The 18,362-nt window shown below is 36.2% G+C and overlaps 1 protein-coding gene across 3 annotated transcripts in view; it reads right to left on the bottom strand.

The window, feature by feature from the left end:
* NLGN4X (neuroligin 4 X-linked) overlaps positions 1 to 18,362 on the bottom strand; it is a gene marked incomplete at its 5' end in the record, with an annotated part of 127,363 nt that overhangs the window by 8,243 nt on the left and 100,758 nt on the right. For 2 of the 3 annotated variants that reach the window (XM_082071942.1, XM_082071941.1), the window contains 2 exons: positions 1,683 to 2,472; positions 4,329 to 4,514. In XM_082071942.1, the coding sequence (XP_081928068.1) occupies positions 1,683 to 2,472; positions 4,329 to 4,514 (976 nt within the window). Of the gene's footprint in view, positions 1 to 1,682; positions 2,473 to 4,322; positions 4,515 to 18,362 lie in introns of all 3 variants that reach the window. The other variant, XM_082071943.1, reaches the window with a different exon arrangement.

Raw genomic sequence — 18,362 nt, forward strand, 5'->3', positions numbered from 1 at the left:
AGACTGTCTCTAAAGGGCCAAGTTTGTAAGAAGATATACCCCATTCCTGTCTCATCAACAATGGCGAAGTTTCAGAAAGGACTAATAGCTCTCCCAAAGCACTTGTTGTGCCTTTAGGTGGGTTAATTACCAGAGAACTGGGTGATGGCATGCATAGCCTGGTGAAATTAGCTTTCAAGTAGCAACAGCTGGAAAGTGTTTGCAATAACGAGTAATGGTGGCAGCTGCGGCTCTGAGAAGCTCCTGTCAGCCTCAAAAAATTGCTTGAATATGACTACAGGGAACAGTCATAAAGTAATTGTAAATAATAGCGAGACTGCGGAGTTCTTGTGTGTCCATAATAACTCCAATGATGCATATTTGTGAGGATCTGAAGTCCTCTATGTGTATGTGGCACTTCATCTATAAAAATAAAGACGGACTGATGCTATTATATCTTTCTGAGTGGTACAGCCAGCATACTTCATTCTCTGTCCAAAAATCAAGCTTTCAACCTGAAGTTTGTCCATCCCAGTACTGATGACTTCTCGTTGCCAAATACATCTAAATATTCCACAGTCCATTTGCTATTGTTGCAGTACTGTGGGATTTCTGCATGCAAAATATCTGATTGTCTAAAATGCAATGCAACAAAAGCTTTCTTTTTGCCTTGCAAATTCACCTGAAGCATTTGTTTTTAATTCATGTTTGAGATTTTTGTTAAGACTGCAAGATCTCTCTCCCTTGAACATCATTTGGATTCATTAAATGCTGCAAGAGCTGCTGAAGCCTCTGAGTGTTTCACACTAGGCATTTCTGATTTCTTCTTGTATAGCTGCACACCATTCACTGCAGTGCAGTAAAGCTGCAGTTTCTAGAGCCCAATCCTGCCATTAAACATTCATTGGAAAGATTTACAGCCCCTTTGTGCCACGAGTATCTTTGTTTCAATTCAGTATGGAAAACTCAAGGTTAAAAAAAAAGCCCTTGCTGCTCAAGAAAAAAACACTGCAATCCTCTTTAAATGAATGCTATAGGAAGAAGACAGAATTTATTAATAGCATTCACAGATTAAGCTGCTTTGAGAGTTCTTTCCTTCATGTTTACAGCTCTATTTCAGCAAAACATTGATGTCTTTATTTTGTTTCATAAGCAGAATTAATTTAAATTTCTAACCTTCTCAAAGCAAAATTTATATCTGAGTCACTTCTTCATTCCAGTCAAGTACTTATTATTGCCATTATAGCCCTCAGAGGGAAAAATCTTTCCAGTGTCTGTCTATCTGTTCCAATGCCTCCCTGAGTCCCCACCCCTGTGAAGGTCGCTAAAAACAAAACTTCCTTTCTTTTGTGCTATCTGCCTGACAGATCCTTCTTCGAGTAGCAGACATTTTGCCTCTGATTTTTCAGTATCTCAGTGAGCCGCTTTTTGTCTGAGACATGCTTTGTCTTAATAATTGCCCTATTTTTTGAATCAAAAATACAGTGCATTATTATTCTCACTGAGCTACTGAAAGAAAATAGTTTGAGGGAACACACTAATTAAAGATCTATTAAATATGAATAAGCCCCAGTTACCTTCTCTCTTACGCAAATAATGCTATAACACTACTGCAAGATCAGGGTTTAAAGCGACTGCTATGGGAACCTGACTATTTTAGAAGTTTGTTATCGACAAGAAGGAATGCTGGAAGTCAAACTTACCCAGTTTTGGCAAAGTTTGTCCAGTACGTCATAACCACTGCACTGAGCATGACATCATTCTTGGAAAAGTTGCAGTTGAACAGTTCTGTGGGGCCAATCATAGGAATCCCAAACACATAGGGGACTTCATCACCATGAGCTGAATCAGCCCAGCTGGGTTTCATTTCACTTTGGCAATGGTGATAAAACGCATAGAAATATGTTGGAGATCCATACTGAGCATGCAGGTCAGCAGTAGCAACAGCCGGAGCAACCCACTGGTGGTCTGTAAAAAGAGCAACCAGGGTCTTCCGTCGAGTTTCAGGGTTTTCTTTGTCTGCCCAGTCGGTGTACATGAATTTAATGGTCTCTCGCAGTGTATCTTTCCCTTCTGGATAACCATATAGATTGTCCACAAAATTGGAGACGGAAAAGTCAAAATCATTGGGGGAAACACCATCTTCATTGTCTACAATGCCGTCCACAAATTTTAAACCTTCCCCTTGATTCACGCCCAGCATTATATCATAGTTAAGGAATTCCCCTTGCTCCATAAGAATCTGAGGGTCATCTGGAATCACATCTCCATCTATCACAGGCCCAAAGGCAATGTGGTACGTGGCTGGAGTGATGGTCTGTTGAATGAGTTCTTTGTAATTCTTATTCCGAAGACATTCAACCAAATCAGTGGTATCCAGCATGTCGCAGCCCACTTTATCTGCCAATATCCGAGTGTACTTGGCAGGCTGGTAGTTCACTGCCCAGCTGGACAGGGCTGTTCCACTCTGTATGATTGCCTTTTGGAACAAACCTGCAGGTGCAAATGGTTTAAATGCAAATCCAATTATATATTTAAAAATATACTAAAAAAAAAATAAAAGCAGCTTTCACTAAATAAAGAAAACTTTGATTATAAAAAACTAAAGGATGCATATACCTAAATTGCAAGTCAATTTCCGTATATTCTACTGACTGCTCCCTTTTTATAGTATCTCTAATAGGCTACTAATTAAAATCTCTCTTGTTCTTGATGTTCATACACACAAAGGTTTCAGGTTACAGTTTCAAGAACAAAACTTCTGCTTGTACTGCATTTTTCTTGCATCTTTAATGGAAGTCCCCTGGTTTTAGCACAGTGATATTCCTGTAAAAATTTCTTTAAGGGAGTTGCAGCTACAAGCAATCATACCCCCTTCACCCTGTAAATGACTCTCATAAATATGCTCTTCAGTATTTTAAAGGTCAAATGAAAATTACACACTCTCATTTCCTTCACAGAAACAATGTATCATATAATTTGAAAAAAATCTGCTCTGCTAAAATGAGCTTAATAGGTTTGAGTCTTCTATTCTTATATCATTTTTTGTTTACCTTCTTAAATAAATTGTGTGTGTGCACGTTAGTACTGCCTATATGTTAAATTAAAATATTTTAAATATTCTGGAAGAGAGTAAGATGTGATTCATTAGTTCTTTCTGGTTGTTTTATATGCACTAATATAAATAGAGACGAAAGACCAAGTCTGAGGAAACTCTTTGTGTTACCAGAGCACTTAAAAACAACTGAAGCTTACTGGGGAATCTGCTTCATCTGTTTTTTTCCTGGTAAGATCACTAAAGTGACCTACTTCATACTTAAACTAAAACACCTGGTCCTCTTCTGCACCTGGTTTCTATTGTCAAGCTCTTAAAATGCCAAAGACAGCAACAGCTACAAAAACATTTAAAGACCTTGAAACATTTATGCAAAAACCTGGCTGAGGTCAATATACCTTTGTGATGATTGCTTACTGTACATGCTATAAAATTTCAGTGCTGTGATTAGTTGAGATTTTCATGGTTCCATCTACTGGATTTTGGCATGGCTTACTCAATATTTATTTGCTGTGCCATATTTGTATCAGTAGCCTAAACTGTCAGGCATAATTCTATGTATTCCCAAATAGGGAGTGTTTACAAGCAGTTCTTGGGCAATTGTTTGCTAAGGCTCAGTCTTCTGCCATAGATTTCTACCTGTTTTGATGTGAAAGAAGCAGGATGGACTTCTAAATCCTATACAAATTTTGTTCTGTCTTCTTTTATAAATGCTTTGTAAATTTGGTCTTATCATCATTAATAATTATTATTCAATACTGGTGCTGTACATTCTCATCTGTCTTTTTTTTTTTCTTTTTTTGAAACAGTGAGGTGTTGAGCATAGGAATCCCACAAGTCAAACACCAAAATCTTAATAACTCTATGCGGCATCACACAGTATTTGTAGGGAGTTAAATACATTTTTAAATAATGTTATGTTATTATTAAGTAAGGAAAGCATCTAAATACAAGCTGGAAGTGCAGAGAAGAGTGTGTAAAAAACTAAAAAGATCACTGCCTTTTTCCATTTTAATTAGAACAAATTATTTGATAGAAGAGCCAATGGAAACTGTTGATAAAGCTAAAAAAGTGCACTGCCCATGGCATTTGTTGCATGAAATTTCTCCTCTAATGGCATTTAATTTTTCATTAAAAATATTTATATTGCCTAATACAAATCTAGAGGAGTAGATAGTAGGTATTTTACAAAAACTACAGACCTCATGTAATTCTAATCCAGCCTATCTCTTATGGCCATTTTTGTTACATTATATTGTATTTAAAAAAAATGCTTTGCTCAGAAGACTGTTACCTTCTGAATAGTGAGAGAGTGTCAGGAGACTGACACAGGAAGCTCCTGCCCCAGATCCAAAAATAGTAACTCTTTTTGGGTCTCCTCCAAAAGATCCAATATTTTCTTCAATCCAACGTAAAGCTTGGATTTGGTCAAGCAATCCATAATTGCCTTTTGCAGCTTGGTCCCCAGTGCTTAAAAAACCTATAAGGCAAAAAAAAAAAAAAGATAATTTTAATTCACCAGATAAAGAATTAGCTATAGGGTATCCACATATTCAAAATGTATCTTCCCATCTTTTCATCTTCTTTAAAGGTCGTAGTCCTAGTTAAATGTCTCCAGTGCAGGCAGTGGAAATCATTCTGTAGGCTGTTTGGTTTTGCTTTATTTTCCTCTACTGAAGAGGTCACATTTGTGAAAAATCATTATTTCCTTTTTTTGAAATAATTCTTTATCAATGCAACAATACAGACTGAACATTTTAAATATTTGATAAATGTGAGTGAGGTACAAAAACCTAGGAAATAATCTTTGTTCAAAGAAGTGAGATACCAAGTCTTCCTCTGGGAACAAGGCTAACACATTAATTTAAAAGCTTCTTGCAATGAACCAAAATTGTTGAACTACATAGTTCTTTAAAATATTGTACTCGTGATGTGGATAGACATCTCAGAAATAGGAAAAGAAGGATGAAGAAAATAGTAAAAGTAACAGGAAAAATCCTACGAAAAAATTACACTCCAATTTCACAGAGGATATTCATTAGGAAGATAACAGATAAATTCTCAGCAATTCAGCCTTTGCTTGGGAGATTTTATCTGAACAAATCAGGTTTTGTCTCTTTCCTTAGAAATTACAGGGAAAGCCACATTGCTATTTTTTGTTCCTGTACTGTGGTTATCAGATTTTACAAACAAAGCATGACATGTTTGCTGCTTGTCTTGCAACTGAGAACAAAGTGACCAAAAGACTAGCACTGAGATTATTTTCATTTTTCTGAAACCAGCTAAGCTGAAACATTGCAGTTATCTGTGCTGCCTATTATTCACAGTTAAGACTTCGTGCTACATCCAAGTTACAACATCAAGACATGTACTCACACTCTTAACTCCCACAGACCTTTTCCTGTCAGAGAACTGGAAGTCAGGAGTCTAACAGAAATACTTTACAGCATATGGAAGTTTTCAGATGGACATCACTGATTTAGGCACTGCTGACAGCTGCTTATCAAGACAAAACAAGGAAATCACTTGGCTGGTATTTCCAAGCTAATTATCAGTTAAGACAAATTTGACAGAAGAAAGCCCCAGGACTCAGGAGATTTGGCATCCTGGAGCAGTTTGAGATGAGACAGTTTGGAATCTTGAGCCACCTTAGCTTGCTGTGACACGATCTTCATGCTCCTATGAAGGACTGCAAGGAAAGCCTGAGTTCTCTAGGGTAAAAAAGGCCTAGCAGTACATTTCACCTGCTTTGGCAAAGAGGAACAGCTCTCTTTGCACTCTCTAATTACATTTTGTCAGTGAGAAGAAGCATGAAAATTCACAAGATGGAAGGGACTCACAATACAGAGGAAGTGGAAGAGAAGGAAAGGCAAGAGAAGAAGTCAGATATGTCAGACGTTCACCTGTATTTACATAGTCTTTTCTATGGTAAAATTCCTACAATGAGATGCAAAATCAAGTCTCATGGTTTAAAAAGCAAGATCATATAAAGAATGAACTCTAAATATGGAATGCTGTATGGCCTACATTATGGTGGCATATATTTCTGCATGCAAGGTTAATCATGATGGAATAAAATGTATTACCTTGCACCCAAATGAATCGTTCTCAAATTTATTTATTAATTTTTAATATGAATTTAATGTCAGCAAGTGTCTGATGAGTCCTTGTATTTTTCATAATACAGTTGCTTCAATTGTAGTAATACGAATAATATCCTTATTGCTAAATAGCATTTGATACGGCTTTCTCATTAAAAAGTCTTTAATAATGGCAAGAACAGTAGTTAGAATAACAATAACATCTTCTTTTTTAGTTTCTATACCAATGAGAAAAACAAACAAACAAAGTATTAATCCATAATTGCCTCAATTTTTTTAATAGATGTGTTTTTTTTCTTTTTCACATGCCTTTATTATTCTTTGAGGCATGTCAAAGAAAGAATAACCTACTTGCGGGTTTTGCTGATGCAGCTCACTGCAATGTTCTATAATATTCAAAAATTAAGACTTTGTTAAATCAGAACTATGACCTCTTTGGGAGAAAGTGACTGTTGTAACCTTTAATGTAGCATGGTAATTAATATTCAGAGCCTAAACAAATTTTATCTGTTCCAGCAGCGTTAAGCTAAAGCTGGTTGATCTTTGTGATTTTGAATTGTTTCCAAATGTACTAAAAAGTGACTGAGTAAAACTGCATTCAGTGAGTATCTGATGTTAGACAAATGAAGATTTTTTTGTTTCCATGGTTCTCTCTGATTCCCTTTAATTGTAAGAACAAATTTTCTTAATTTAAAAACTAATCATCATGGCAAAGTGTCAGCCCCACACAACTCAAATGAATTCATGAATCTGTCTTTTCTTGATGAGGATGTATTTTTTTCATGCTCTGAATACCAGATCAAAATATTTGTTCAAGGACATTTCAAGAAATTCAGCAAGGAGTAACTCTCTGTCCAGAAATACACAACATTTAGAGATTTACTTTTTTTTTCTGTGACCACAGGGAAAATTTCAGAATAATATCTTCATGTGTCACTCTAAAATCCATAGGGAGCAGGAATGCATCTTTTTATTGAGATAGGGATTTATACTCTGCGTCTTTTATGTAGATGTTTTTAAGTGAAGCTAAGAATATTTCCCATGTTATGGCTTGACATAATTAGAACGACATTCTGTGATCTGAAAATCCTTATATTGGGGTTTTGATAGAACCTAGAAGTTCTCACTAATCTAATGCAACACAAGAAGGAATGGCAATACTTGAATATGGAAAACAAAGAACATTTTTTTTTCTTTTCTACGTAATGATACAGAAAGGTATTAACAGTAATATTCAGTCCTTGACTTTACAAATCTGTCCTCCCTCAAATAATGATTTGAAAGGGTGACCACATGGCTCTCCCACTGCAAAATGCCATAAACAGCAACAGTTGAAAAAGAGGAATGTGAGTGTATCCCATCTGTGTTGAGTGAAATACCCTAAATGGCTTTAGGGGATATTTGCTCCAAACCTATTGTGCCAGAGGGAAAGATGACCACCAGCTAAACTGAATAGTAACCAGGGAATCAGAGTCATCTGAAGCAAAGGTCACCTTGCAAAAAAGGTAAAAGAAACATAACAATCTGTAAAAGCAGAGATAAGGAGATGAGAAGAGGGCAGCAGCTCGACATGGTTTGACATTGCAAGATGTGGCCACTGAAGTGGCAAACTCCCTCCAGCCTGGACAGAGCACCCTTCTGTGGGGTGCCTGCACCCACCCAAGGGCTGTCTATGTGGACTGACACACAGGGAGCCTCTTGGTGTGTGGGGGGGCCTTGTGGGGTGTTTTTCTCCCTCTGTGGGCTGGCGGATGGTCGAGAGTGGCAGGAGCTTGCCTGATGCCAGAGCAAACATATGTCCCAAATTGAGAATGGGAGAAATTTCACTCCTCCCAGTGGGGTTGCTGGTGACCCATGCAGCCTGAGGGTGGCTTAGCACTCACCTCACTCTCTGTGTTTTTGTGTGTGATTAGAAAATTTTGAGATTAGCTATAGAAGGATGTTAAATTTGCAACTGTTTACCAACCTTACTTAAGTGTCTGATATTGTAGTTTATCTTTTGTATTGCTGATACAGATCCTGAAAGTATAGCTCACTAACGGCTGGTTAGTTATATATCATTAATAAATTAATAAACTCCTTGGATACTGATTTGGTTTAAACCACAAGAATTGAGCAGCTTTTCCCTATGTTGATTTATTTACAAACACATAAAATTGCGTACTTTTATAAAAAGATATCCAAAGTATTCTTAATTTGTTTTACTGTATTACTTGTCATTAATCTTGCATCTAATTTTTTCTATGTTATTTCATGTAGAGAAAAGTAATGGTTCTTTAAATTGAGTTTTCTAAAGTAATAGTTTTATTTATTTTTCTCTGATTCTATTAAGGGAACCACTCTAGATGAATGCTTTAGTTTTAATCTACTCGATCAGCTGCAGTCAAGAAGCAAGAAGACTACAAATGGAAATAACTGGGAATTTTCTTTTTCCCTAGCCTTTAAAAATGAATGGACTCATAAATTACATGCTATCACTTGCACTGTTTTGATAATGCAGTGAAGACTAAGCTACAAACATAAGTCATGAGGAAATCCCTAGGTCTTTCTCTATAGTTCTTTTTCTCACTATGCCATGGCAATCTTACTGAGAGACTAAAAAAATCCTAACAAACCAGTCATGATATTACCCCTTTACTACTAAAATGTTATGTGGGAACCCACAGTGACAAATTGCAGGGGTCAATACCTAAAATCCAACCAGGCAGTTTCCTTCTGTCCACCTCCAGCCTTGTCTTTTGGCTGGAGGCCTTCCCTACACTACCATGCCATGCAGACCTGCAACGGTGAGTCCTAACTCTTGTCTAGTCCCATGGGCTGAATGAATGACCACTGGTAGATATTGTGCATAAGGAGAAACATCTTCCAGCTGAGGTTCATGTAGAGGGGTCCAGGCCATGCTTTACAGAACCTCTCTGCAATGTGAAATAATATGCAAGGGAGTTGTGACAACGCTGAAATTTTCTGTGGAAATGCACTCTTGATACAACCACAGAATTTCAATTTGCGAGGAGCAGGCTCAGGTGTAGTAGCATTTCAGCTATGGACCCTGTTTAGATATGCAAATAACTCAGTAGGCTGCTTAACAACTATAATGCATTTCTCTTATACTAAATATGATGTTGGAATATAGTCTATCCTACTATTTTGACAAAAGGTATTGAATAGATAGTTTGAAGAGAATAACATGAACTTGTCAAGAAGTAACATCAATCATAACTGAAATTTTTGTGTCATATAGAGCTCCAGATCAGAGGAGATACAGAAGGATGTATGGATCACTGTTAACTTTAGCCACATAAAAACTCTGCATGTTAGCTAGTATTTTTTTTGTACTAACCTGATAACTACTGTGGAGAGACAAAAAAAAAAACAAACAACAAACCTCCAAAAGTAGCTTCAGCTTTTCACACATCTAGCTTTGGACTGGTTGAATTCCTATTAAAGTAATTTTCTTTTGCTGTGGAAAACAGACAAATGTAGATGACCATCTTAGACCTGACATCTACTTTTTAGGCAAGTTTAGGTGTAAAGAGTCCATACCTGGAAAATAAAGTTATCTCTAGTACTGATGGCTCCTGTTGTTCAGGACAGATAGACTGGCAGGACAGACCCTGCTCTGTCTGCTATTGAGATGAAAAAAAATGGAGTGACTCCACTAACTTCACTCCAGCTTTCTTGGATTTAACCATTAGAAGATGAAGAGGAATTTGTTTTTATTTGAGGACATGTTTCATTGCTCTTTTTTGCTCTGAAGTAGCTCTGTAGAAAAGGGGAGTTTTATCTTTCAGGAATTACTTACCCAGCCATTGTCATGAATACTAAAATCATTTTTAAAAGAACAGGAAAAAAATAATTAAAACACATATACTTAGGAAAAAAAAAAGAAAAAACCAACCATACTGAACAAACAAAAAAAAAGAAGTTAAATACAGTAAATCATGACCTGAGTACTATGGCTTCAGCCTTTGAGATAAATACAATCACCAAAATAACTGCAATCTTGTAGCAATTTGTATTTATTTTATTCCTATGCGCTGATTTCTCATTCTTTTCAAATTACTAAAAATATAAAATACTGTGACAGCTTCCTTCCTTCCTTCCTTCCTTCCTTCCTTCCTTCCTTCCTTCCTTCCTTCCTTCCTTCCTTCCTTCCTTCCTTCCCTCCCTCCCTCCCTCCCTCCCTCCCTCCCTCCCTCCCTCCCTCCCTCTTTCCCTCCTTCCTTCCCTCCTTCCTTCCTTCCCTCCTTCCTTCCCTCCTTCCTTCCCTCCTTCCTTCCTTCCTTCCCTCCTTCCTTCCTTCCCTCCTTCCTTCCTTCCCTCCTTCCTTCCTTCCCTCCTTCCTTCTTCTGTTTGTTTGCTCGCAAAGCAGTGGAAGCAGGAGACTAGACAGTGAGCTACATTTCTGCTTTCAGACTTTTTTCCACTGTGTCCTTACTTATCCCTTCCACATTGGCTAGCAGTGACATCTGAATTCTTACATCACCACCAGAAGTAAAGAGAAGCTTGTATAACAAAGGCATGTGTGATGGAACTAAATTGCCTGTTCTATGTGAAGAGTGGAACAATGGTAGCAACAACCAAAAACACTTGTACTACGTTATATTTTTGAAAAATATTTACTTCATTTCTTCTACTTTCTCAGTTTAAATGTGATCTGATACATGCTCATGTAACACTAATCTTAAAATTTTCCATTTGATATGCATAGTTACATGAGTGCAAACATTGTTCTCTGTAGTTCATGCCAGGCTGCAACAGACTGTAAGTTATTAGAAACTTAAGGGAAAGCTAGAAAAACTACAAATGCAAAAGATTCTCCTGTTGTGGTTTTTTGCAGGTGGGGTACTTCAGTAACTTTTATCAAAAGTAATAAACAAACAAACAAAAATACTTGCTTTGCTCAAGGAAGAATATTTTGCACTACTCTAGTACTACTCTAGTAGCTCTTAGGACAGGTTTTTGGTTTTGGTTTTGTGTTTCCTAAATTTATACTGCAGTAGACAGTATAAAAAGACAGTCTTCCAGTTGAAACTGACAAGGTTGATATGGTGTGTGAAAGCCAGTATTTGCTTACTGGTTCAAAATAGTATCAAAATTTGCAGATACAGTTTGGTACTGGTAAATTGCACTGATTTTAAAATTTAAATAAAACCACAAAGCAGAAAGCTAACTGGTTATATTTGATTATCTTTTCCCATTTAAGGGGAAAAATATAAATAATGAAAGATTAAACCTCATTCTATCATGCATCTTAGTAGCTACTACAATCAATTTTAAAAGTGCTTCTTGAAATGAGGCACACTCTTCACTGCAAATGAAGTACTTTTTCTTCCACTTCTGTCCTGCACAGTTTTTCTTAAAAACAAAGTGTTTAATTTCTGAGACACAGCTCTTATGTAAAAATTAATACCAAACTTTATAAAACACACGGTACAGCCAAGATATCACAAGAAATTAATTATCAGGAAATCTGTACAAAATCAACAAACAAGTGCAGTTTGATTTATTTGTCTCTTCCTTTTAAAGCCTCTGCTGTATCATCTGGCTTCACATTTCTTTCATCCTTACGCCTCTTCATGATTGCTGCCCAGACCTGTATAGCCTACTACAATTTGTTTGTCCGGCAAAATTTTCACAAATAAAATTGATTTGTACCACATCTGATCAGAAATATGCCATAAGCAGTATAAATAAGATACAAGAGACTATGCTTCAAAACATAGTCATGTCATTTTTGTTTTCATTTGTGAAATGCCAGAGTAGGGCCTTTTTAAAACACAGAGCAAACAGCAAGCAAATAGCAAAGTCTTCACATTTTCTACTAGCTTTTGTCTGTAGATATCACATTTACCACTGTAAAAGTGTACCTGCTGAACTCAAATGTTAAAAGTGTTCAAATGTGAAATTAAATCCACTGGGGATTATTGAGTACATGGAGACCAGAGTTGGTTCAGGAAGTCCCTGAGATATAAATAGTTGGAGGACAGAGGAGTATTAGAGGGAATTATTATATAAGTTTGTCCTATATTTACCCTTCCCTAACCATCCCCAAACATCCCCAGCACTGTTTGGGGACAGGATGCTTGGCTGGATGTTGTTTTGGTTGTAATCAGTGTAACTATAAATTCCTTTTCCTTTTGACTATGTGTAACTTTATCATTTAAACTTCACTGCGAAGATGGTGGGATGCAAGACAGAGTGATGGTGTCTTTGGCACACATTTAGCAGAAAGAAAAACATTGCTGATTTTTTTTTCTGTAGTATGAATAGCCCACACAAAACTGAGTAAGCATCACTGCTGTACGTATTCACTCTGTGCAGACAGTCTGAGACAGATATCTAGTGACTAAGACAAAAGGGAGAACTGTGGAGTGGCTATGTATGGGTCTGTGAAGAAATAATGTTACACAGACAGTTCTTCATCTTGAAAACAAATCAATAGTGCTTTTCCTTCAGCTGCAAAATGTTTTGAAATTTCCAGGTGCTACTGTCAAAGAATTTTTTTTAATATTCAGCAACTCAAGCAGAACTATGCCCTGCTATTCTAAACTAGTGATCACAGAAATTTCTGCATGCTATGTCTACTTACCATACCCAGCTCCAGAAAACACTCATTTAAATTTTAACATGAGATATGATAAGTGAAGAGAAAAACGTAGTGAAGACAACTCATCTTATGGTTTTCATATGAGTTAATAGATTATGTTAAAACATAAAGGATAGTGATGTTTTTAATCCAATTTTCTCACTCAGGTTTAAGCGAGAAAACAGTCTTTTACGATTCTACCTTGATGGATTCTTTCAAATTACTTCTATTGTGAAGAAAAAAAACCTGTATCTTCTTGTCAAGGAAGAACATCTCATTACCGCATGCAGTACAAAAGAAAAGGTCAGAGAAAGGGTGAAGTGAGAATATTATTATTATTTGTTTCTATATTGCTTCAATACTGAGAACTAAAGTGAATTCTTTGCAATTCAGAAGAATATCTAGTCTTAAATACAAAAAAGCCTTTAGAAAACATCCTGGATAGCATATGCTCGTAAGAGCACAGGGGGAAGATAATGAGAAAAGACAATAGCATGCACTTTAACAAGATTTAAAACCTATTTTTATACACATTTCTAAACAGTGAAAAGCTTCCTAGAGAGCACAAATTTATCAGAACACTAGGGAGATCAACATGTTTCCTTCAGTTAAGCCATTAGGATATTTCTACAATGAAATAGTTTTAATGAAGCTAATTGAAATTTGTACACGACACCTTAACTGCTTTTAAATTTGCCCTGTTCATTGTAAAATGCTGTGAAGTTATTGTGCAATGAGGTTGGGGCAATGAATGCCATCTAAGTCGTTAGAGATTGAAGACATTTTCAACATTCAGTTCTACCATCATTATTTATGATGAGTAACATACCACTCTATATGAAGTGTCACTGAAGAAGCTTTTGCCAGTTGTTATGAATATAGACTTTTTTTTAAATAGGAAATACAGGTGTCAGCAACAAACACTGCAGAACACGTTCATTGACCTGTTGTCTTCTTACTTACTATTTACCCACATATTCACAAGTCAAACCTGCCATTAGACAAAATACAATCAATAAAACTGTGTGTCCAATAAAAAGACTTGTTAAATGCATTATAAACAGCCAGATTAAAACCAAAACAAATCAAGATAAAATCAAGCAATGGCTGTAAGAATGTCATTTCCAGGTAAAAACAAACAAACAAACAAACAAATAAACAAGCTAAACAACAAAAAAACCCACCAAAACAACCAACCAACCACAAAAAAAAAGCCAACCAAAACCAAACAACCAAACAAAAAAAACCAAAACCAACTAAACAAACAACAAAATGACAAGAACACCACCACCAAACAAAACCAAAAAACCCATGTGTGTTTCACAGAAGAGACTGAAAAATACCTGGTGTAGACAATCAGCCTATGCTGATTAATCTCATCCTAGAATGAATCATAGATCGTAGAATGTCCTGAGTTGGAAGGGGCCCGCAAGGGTCATTGAGTCCAGCTCCTGTCCCTGCATATGACAGCCCCACAGTTCACACCATGTGTCTGAGGGTGTTGTCCAGTCTCTTCTTGAACACTGTCAGGCTTGGGGCCATGACTGCCCCCCTGGGGAGCCTGTTCCAGTGCTCCACCACCCTCTGGGTTAGGAACCTTTTCCTGATGTCCAACCTAAACCTCCCCTGGCACACCTTACTGCCATAATCTTTTCACCCAATGTGTTTTACCTGAAACTTTAATTAACTACCTGCTCACTACATCCAATGGAAACACACTTGGAATTGTATATTTCTGTAAATAAAATAACTAACTAAAATAACACTGTTTTATTATATAATAAACACAGTGGAGCAACTTTGATTCTGTGAATGCAGTGCAGTCAAGGCAGATGCATATTGATGCAACAGATACCCTACAGGTAACATCCAGCTTGTAGAACTTCTTGCAGGGAGATCAGCTGAGATTCAATGGATGGCAAAGAAATGTAAGTAGGATAATGCTAATTCTCTGTATCAGCCCTACGGTGAGAAAAGAGTCATGCAGAACAAAGAAATGTGTCAAGGGTCACTCTAGTTTCTGGTTAATTATGGACCCTTGCAGCTGTGTCTGTAACATCCTTAGCACTGTCTTGGGATTTACAGATCAGCACAATTCATCCTCCTTGAAACATGCAGGACAGATGATCTGGGAAAAATCTTCAGTGATCAAAAAATCCTCAATAATGTTTCAGTGACATGCAGGTAGCTGGCACAAAGTGACTTCCAGTGAGCTGATCTGATGGGAGAGTGGCCTCGCTATCAACAGGAAAACTAAGGCCAGTTACGATCTTGTCCCCAAACTGCAATGCATATCCTTCAAACGGAAGCTGAATTTTTGTGCCTCTGTCCACATTTTTCTTGTGTGTCTCATTGTGAGCTTAAGACGTCATGTATAATTGGAAGAATGAATGTGGCAAAATATCAGAAAGCCGAGGAGTAACACGTATTGAATAAGTAACATATATTAATATTTAAATGTATTTAGTTCAACAGGAATACTTACAGAGGTAAGCACTTTTATATACAAAAAGTAGGACAATGCAAGGCAGATAATGCAGTATCTAATAAAAAATATTTTCCTAATAGGTAGCCTGACATCATTAATCTATTATAAAAGGCTAAGTGATTTCAAATGGCAGACTTCTTATGAGGACTGGCCACTTAGAAGAGGGTGATGGTTAACAAGTGATCATTAGCAATGGTATCGCTTGTTTTCTGCTCCATGGATGACTGTCTTATCCTCTTAAGCACCATTCTCAGTTGCAAGAAGATGATATAATGACTGACTTCATTGGGTTGTGTTGCTTCCCATTCTCAGGTATAATCTCCGTTTCCCAAAACAAGGAAATGGTGCGTAACATTTAGAGAGCTTAGACTATAAAACTGAAGATGAGGTGTATTTTTTCTCTCTCTTTTTTTTTTTTTTCCTAGCTAGAAATATTAAAAGACAGTAAAATATTCTACACCTAGAATACAGAATACTAGCTTCAGTATTAAAAACCTATTACAATTAAAGTTATCCTCTTTCAGGTAAAAAGGAAATAACTATAACTAAGCAGATGAAAAGAACAAACCCCTCATTTTCCAGTTAGAATTTTTTTTTTTTTTTCATAATGTTTTGTTCCAGAGTTTAGAGTTTTAAGGAAGAATAACCATATTGTCATCTACAACAACAAACAACCTTTTACTTGAGAGAAAGACATTGGTCACAAACAGAGCACCTCATTATATGTCCACAAATTTTAGTTCTGTTATTTGTGGTTTCTGCTGCTTCCTTTCTTAAGCTTGCAGAAGAAGAGCATGCTTACCAGCACAGAACTGGAATACAACAACTGTACCTGGCCCAATGCAACAGTGATTATTCACTCAGCAGCATTTGAAAGCCAGAAGTTGCTGCATCAGTGCCAGTTAATCTATGACGAAAAAAGCATCCCAGTTGAACCTTCTTTCAGGAAAGAGATTTTGTGTTGATAATATTCGGTTGGCTTGAAGCCTGGACACTCATCAGTGCCATGTGTGGGAGCCATCAATTGGTTATGGATCAATTCTAGATGTTTTCTTCAAAACCACATTTTGAACAGTGGTGAAGAATAATGCTAGTTGTTGATAACCACAGAAAACAAGCACATATGGTACTGAGAAAAAAACTAAATTGACTCTGCACGAGTAAAACCTTTGCACTATTTATCTACCTTCCATTCTGATCTTAATTTCAGAAACAATTCTACTAGTAATTGAAACATTTGTTTTGCATCATAAATAATGCTATGTTCAGGCTCACATGGGAGCTGAATTTTCATTATGTGAAGTGTGGTGGATTTTTAAATTGTCAGACCACAAGTATATATTTTAAGTTAATAGTGAATTATTAAAAATTATGAGGAATGTTCCATTATTTCATTCTTAACAAATGGTTGTTCTGAGAAGGTAATTACATTCTGATTTCTTATTGAAAAAAATCGGATAATACTCTTGCTTTATTTATTAGTGGTACACACCACTAAGAAGTATGATAGTGACTAATCACTCACAAAACCTTTAATAAAATTCTTGAGAGCCAAAAATAAAGTTGAAAAGTGAGACTATTATTAAAAGTCTTTTTATGCTACATACTCTATCTTAATCTTCTAAAAATGATTAACAATTATATTATACAGACCCCTTTGAAAAAAGGCATAGCACAAATAGTTTTAAACCAGAGTAAATGATCCATAATTTTTTATCTTGATCCACTAAGGTTTTTTTTTTGTACTAAATGCTCCCTTAAAATGCATTTTCCTAATCAATATCTAAAATGCCCGCTGAAGAACCCTGTCAGTGGATACAGACAAAGTATTTCACTTAAAAAAACCCATGATGTATTAAAGCAGTAGATTACATAGAACAATTTTATAGAGATATATATATATATATAATAGAGGGTATGGGCATATGTCAAAATCGAATTTTCTTTGGCATCAGTTTTTAAGAAAGGCTTGAAGAAAAATAAATATCTTCTGGTGTTCTAGCTTTTGTTCCTTCTTAACATGCTGGATAAATGGTTAAACTTACTTTTTGTTTAATCCAAACTAACTGGTAAAAAAGATTGCAAAGGTTATGAGTTCTGTCACTGAATTTACCAAAATGACAGTGTTTAAGAAGTTCACAAGTGTGTGCACTTAATCTTTTTCACCACGAGTCTGGTCAACATGTAAGGATGTCTTAGGTGTCTGTATCCCAAAGTCAGACTCTATGACCCTGTAGATACAGGGGGAGTTAACTAGGCTGTGGTAAAGCTTAAACTTCACTCTTTCCCTGATATACAGGGTCCTCAGGAACCAGCCCAATGCCAGAAGCCACAGATGAGAGGAACATTGACACTGCATCTCATATGCCTCACATGTCTCGTACATATTGCCTGTGCTGAGTGGTCTACTAAGCAGCTTCAGAAACGGCTAAAATGAAATTTTTAGAAAGATAAAAGTGTTTACGCACTTCTGTCTACATCTACTATTCAAAATTGAGCTTTAGAAGACTTGAATAAGCTAAGGTAAAATTTCAGGAATTACATGAACAGAATTATAGAACTTCTAGTAATATATTCATGTTTTTCAGGTTTGGGTTGTGGGTTTTTTTGTGACTTCTGCTGAAAAGAAAATGTCCTATATGCAAATTTACCTTTTTAAGAAGTTTTTGACAGAACTATCCTTTCTAGGTCTTTGACACTGAAGCCCACAGAATATATTGAAATAGATTGTCTCAGATTGGTTTTGCACATCCTGAATCCCTTGTGAGAAAGTAGTGGGTTTAAATAATGTGTCTCAGCATTCACAGTTCTAACAAAGCTAACCAAATCACTTCTGCTCCACATTCAAGCACATGGAATATTCTGAATTAGTGTTTATAAGGAGGAGTTTACCATGACAGTAGAACTATTATGTGCCACAATTACTCATCTTAAAAGCAACAACAAAAAAAAAACAAATATAATCTCCTTCTTATCACTTCCATAGCCTCAGTAATGCAATCATTTACACACAGACATCCTAAATATTTTAAAGTATACTTTGACAACTCTAATTTAGAACATTTCTGAAGAAACATCCAGCTAAATATCTATAACTATGATGTTTGCATAACAACTTTCATAAAATAGAGTAATTATTTAGGTGGGCTT

The sequence above is a fragment of the Streptopelia decaocto genome (genome assembly GCF_964273445.1).
Source record: "Streptopelia decaocto genome assembly, chromosome: 1".
NCBI lineage: Eukaryota > Metazoa > Chordata > Aves > Columbiformes > Columbidae > Streptopelia > Streptopelia decaocto.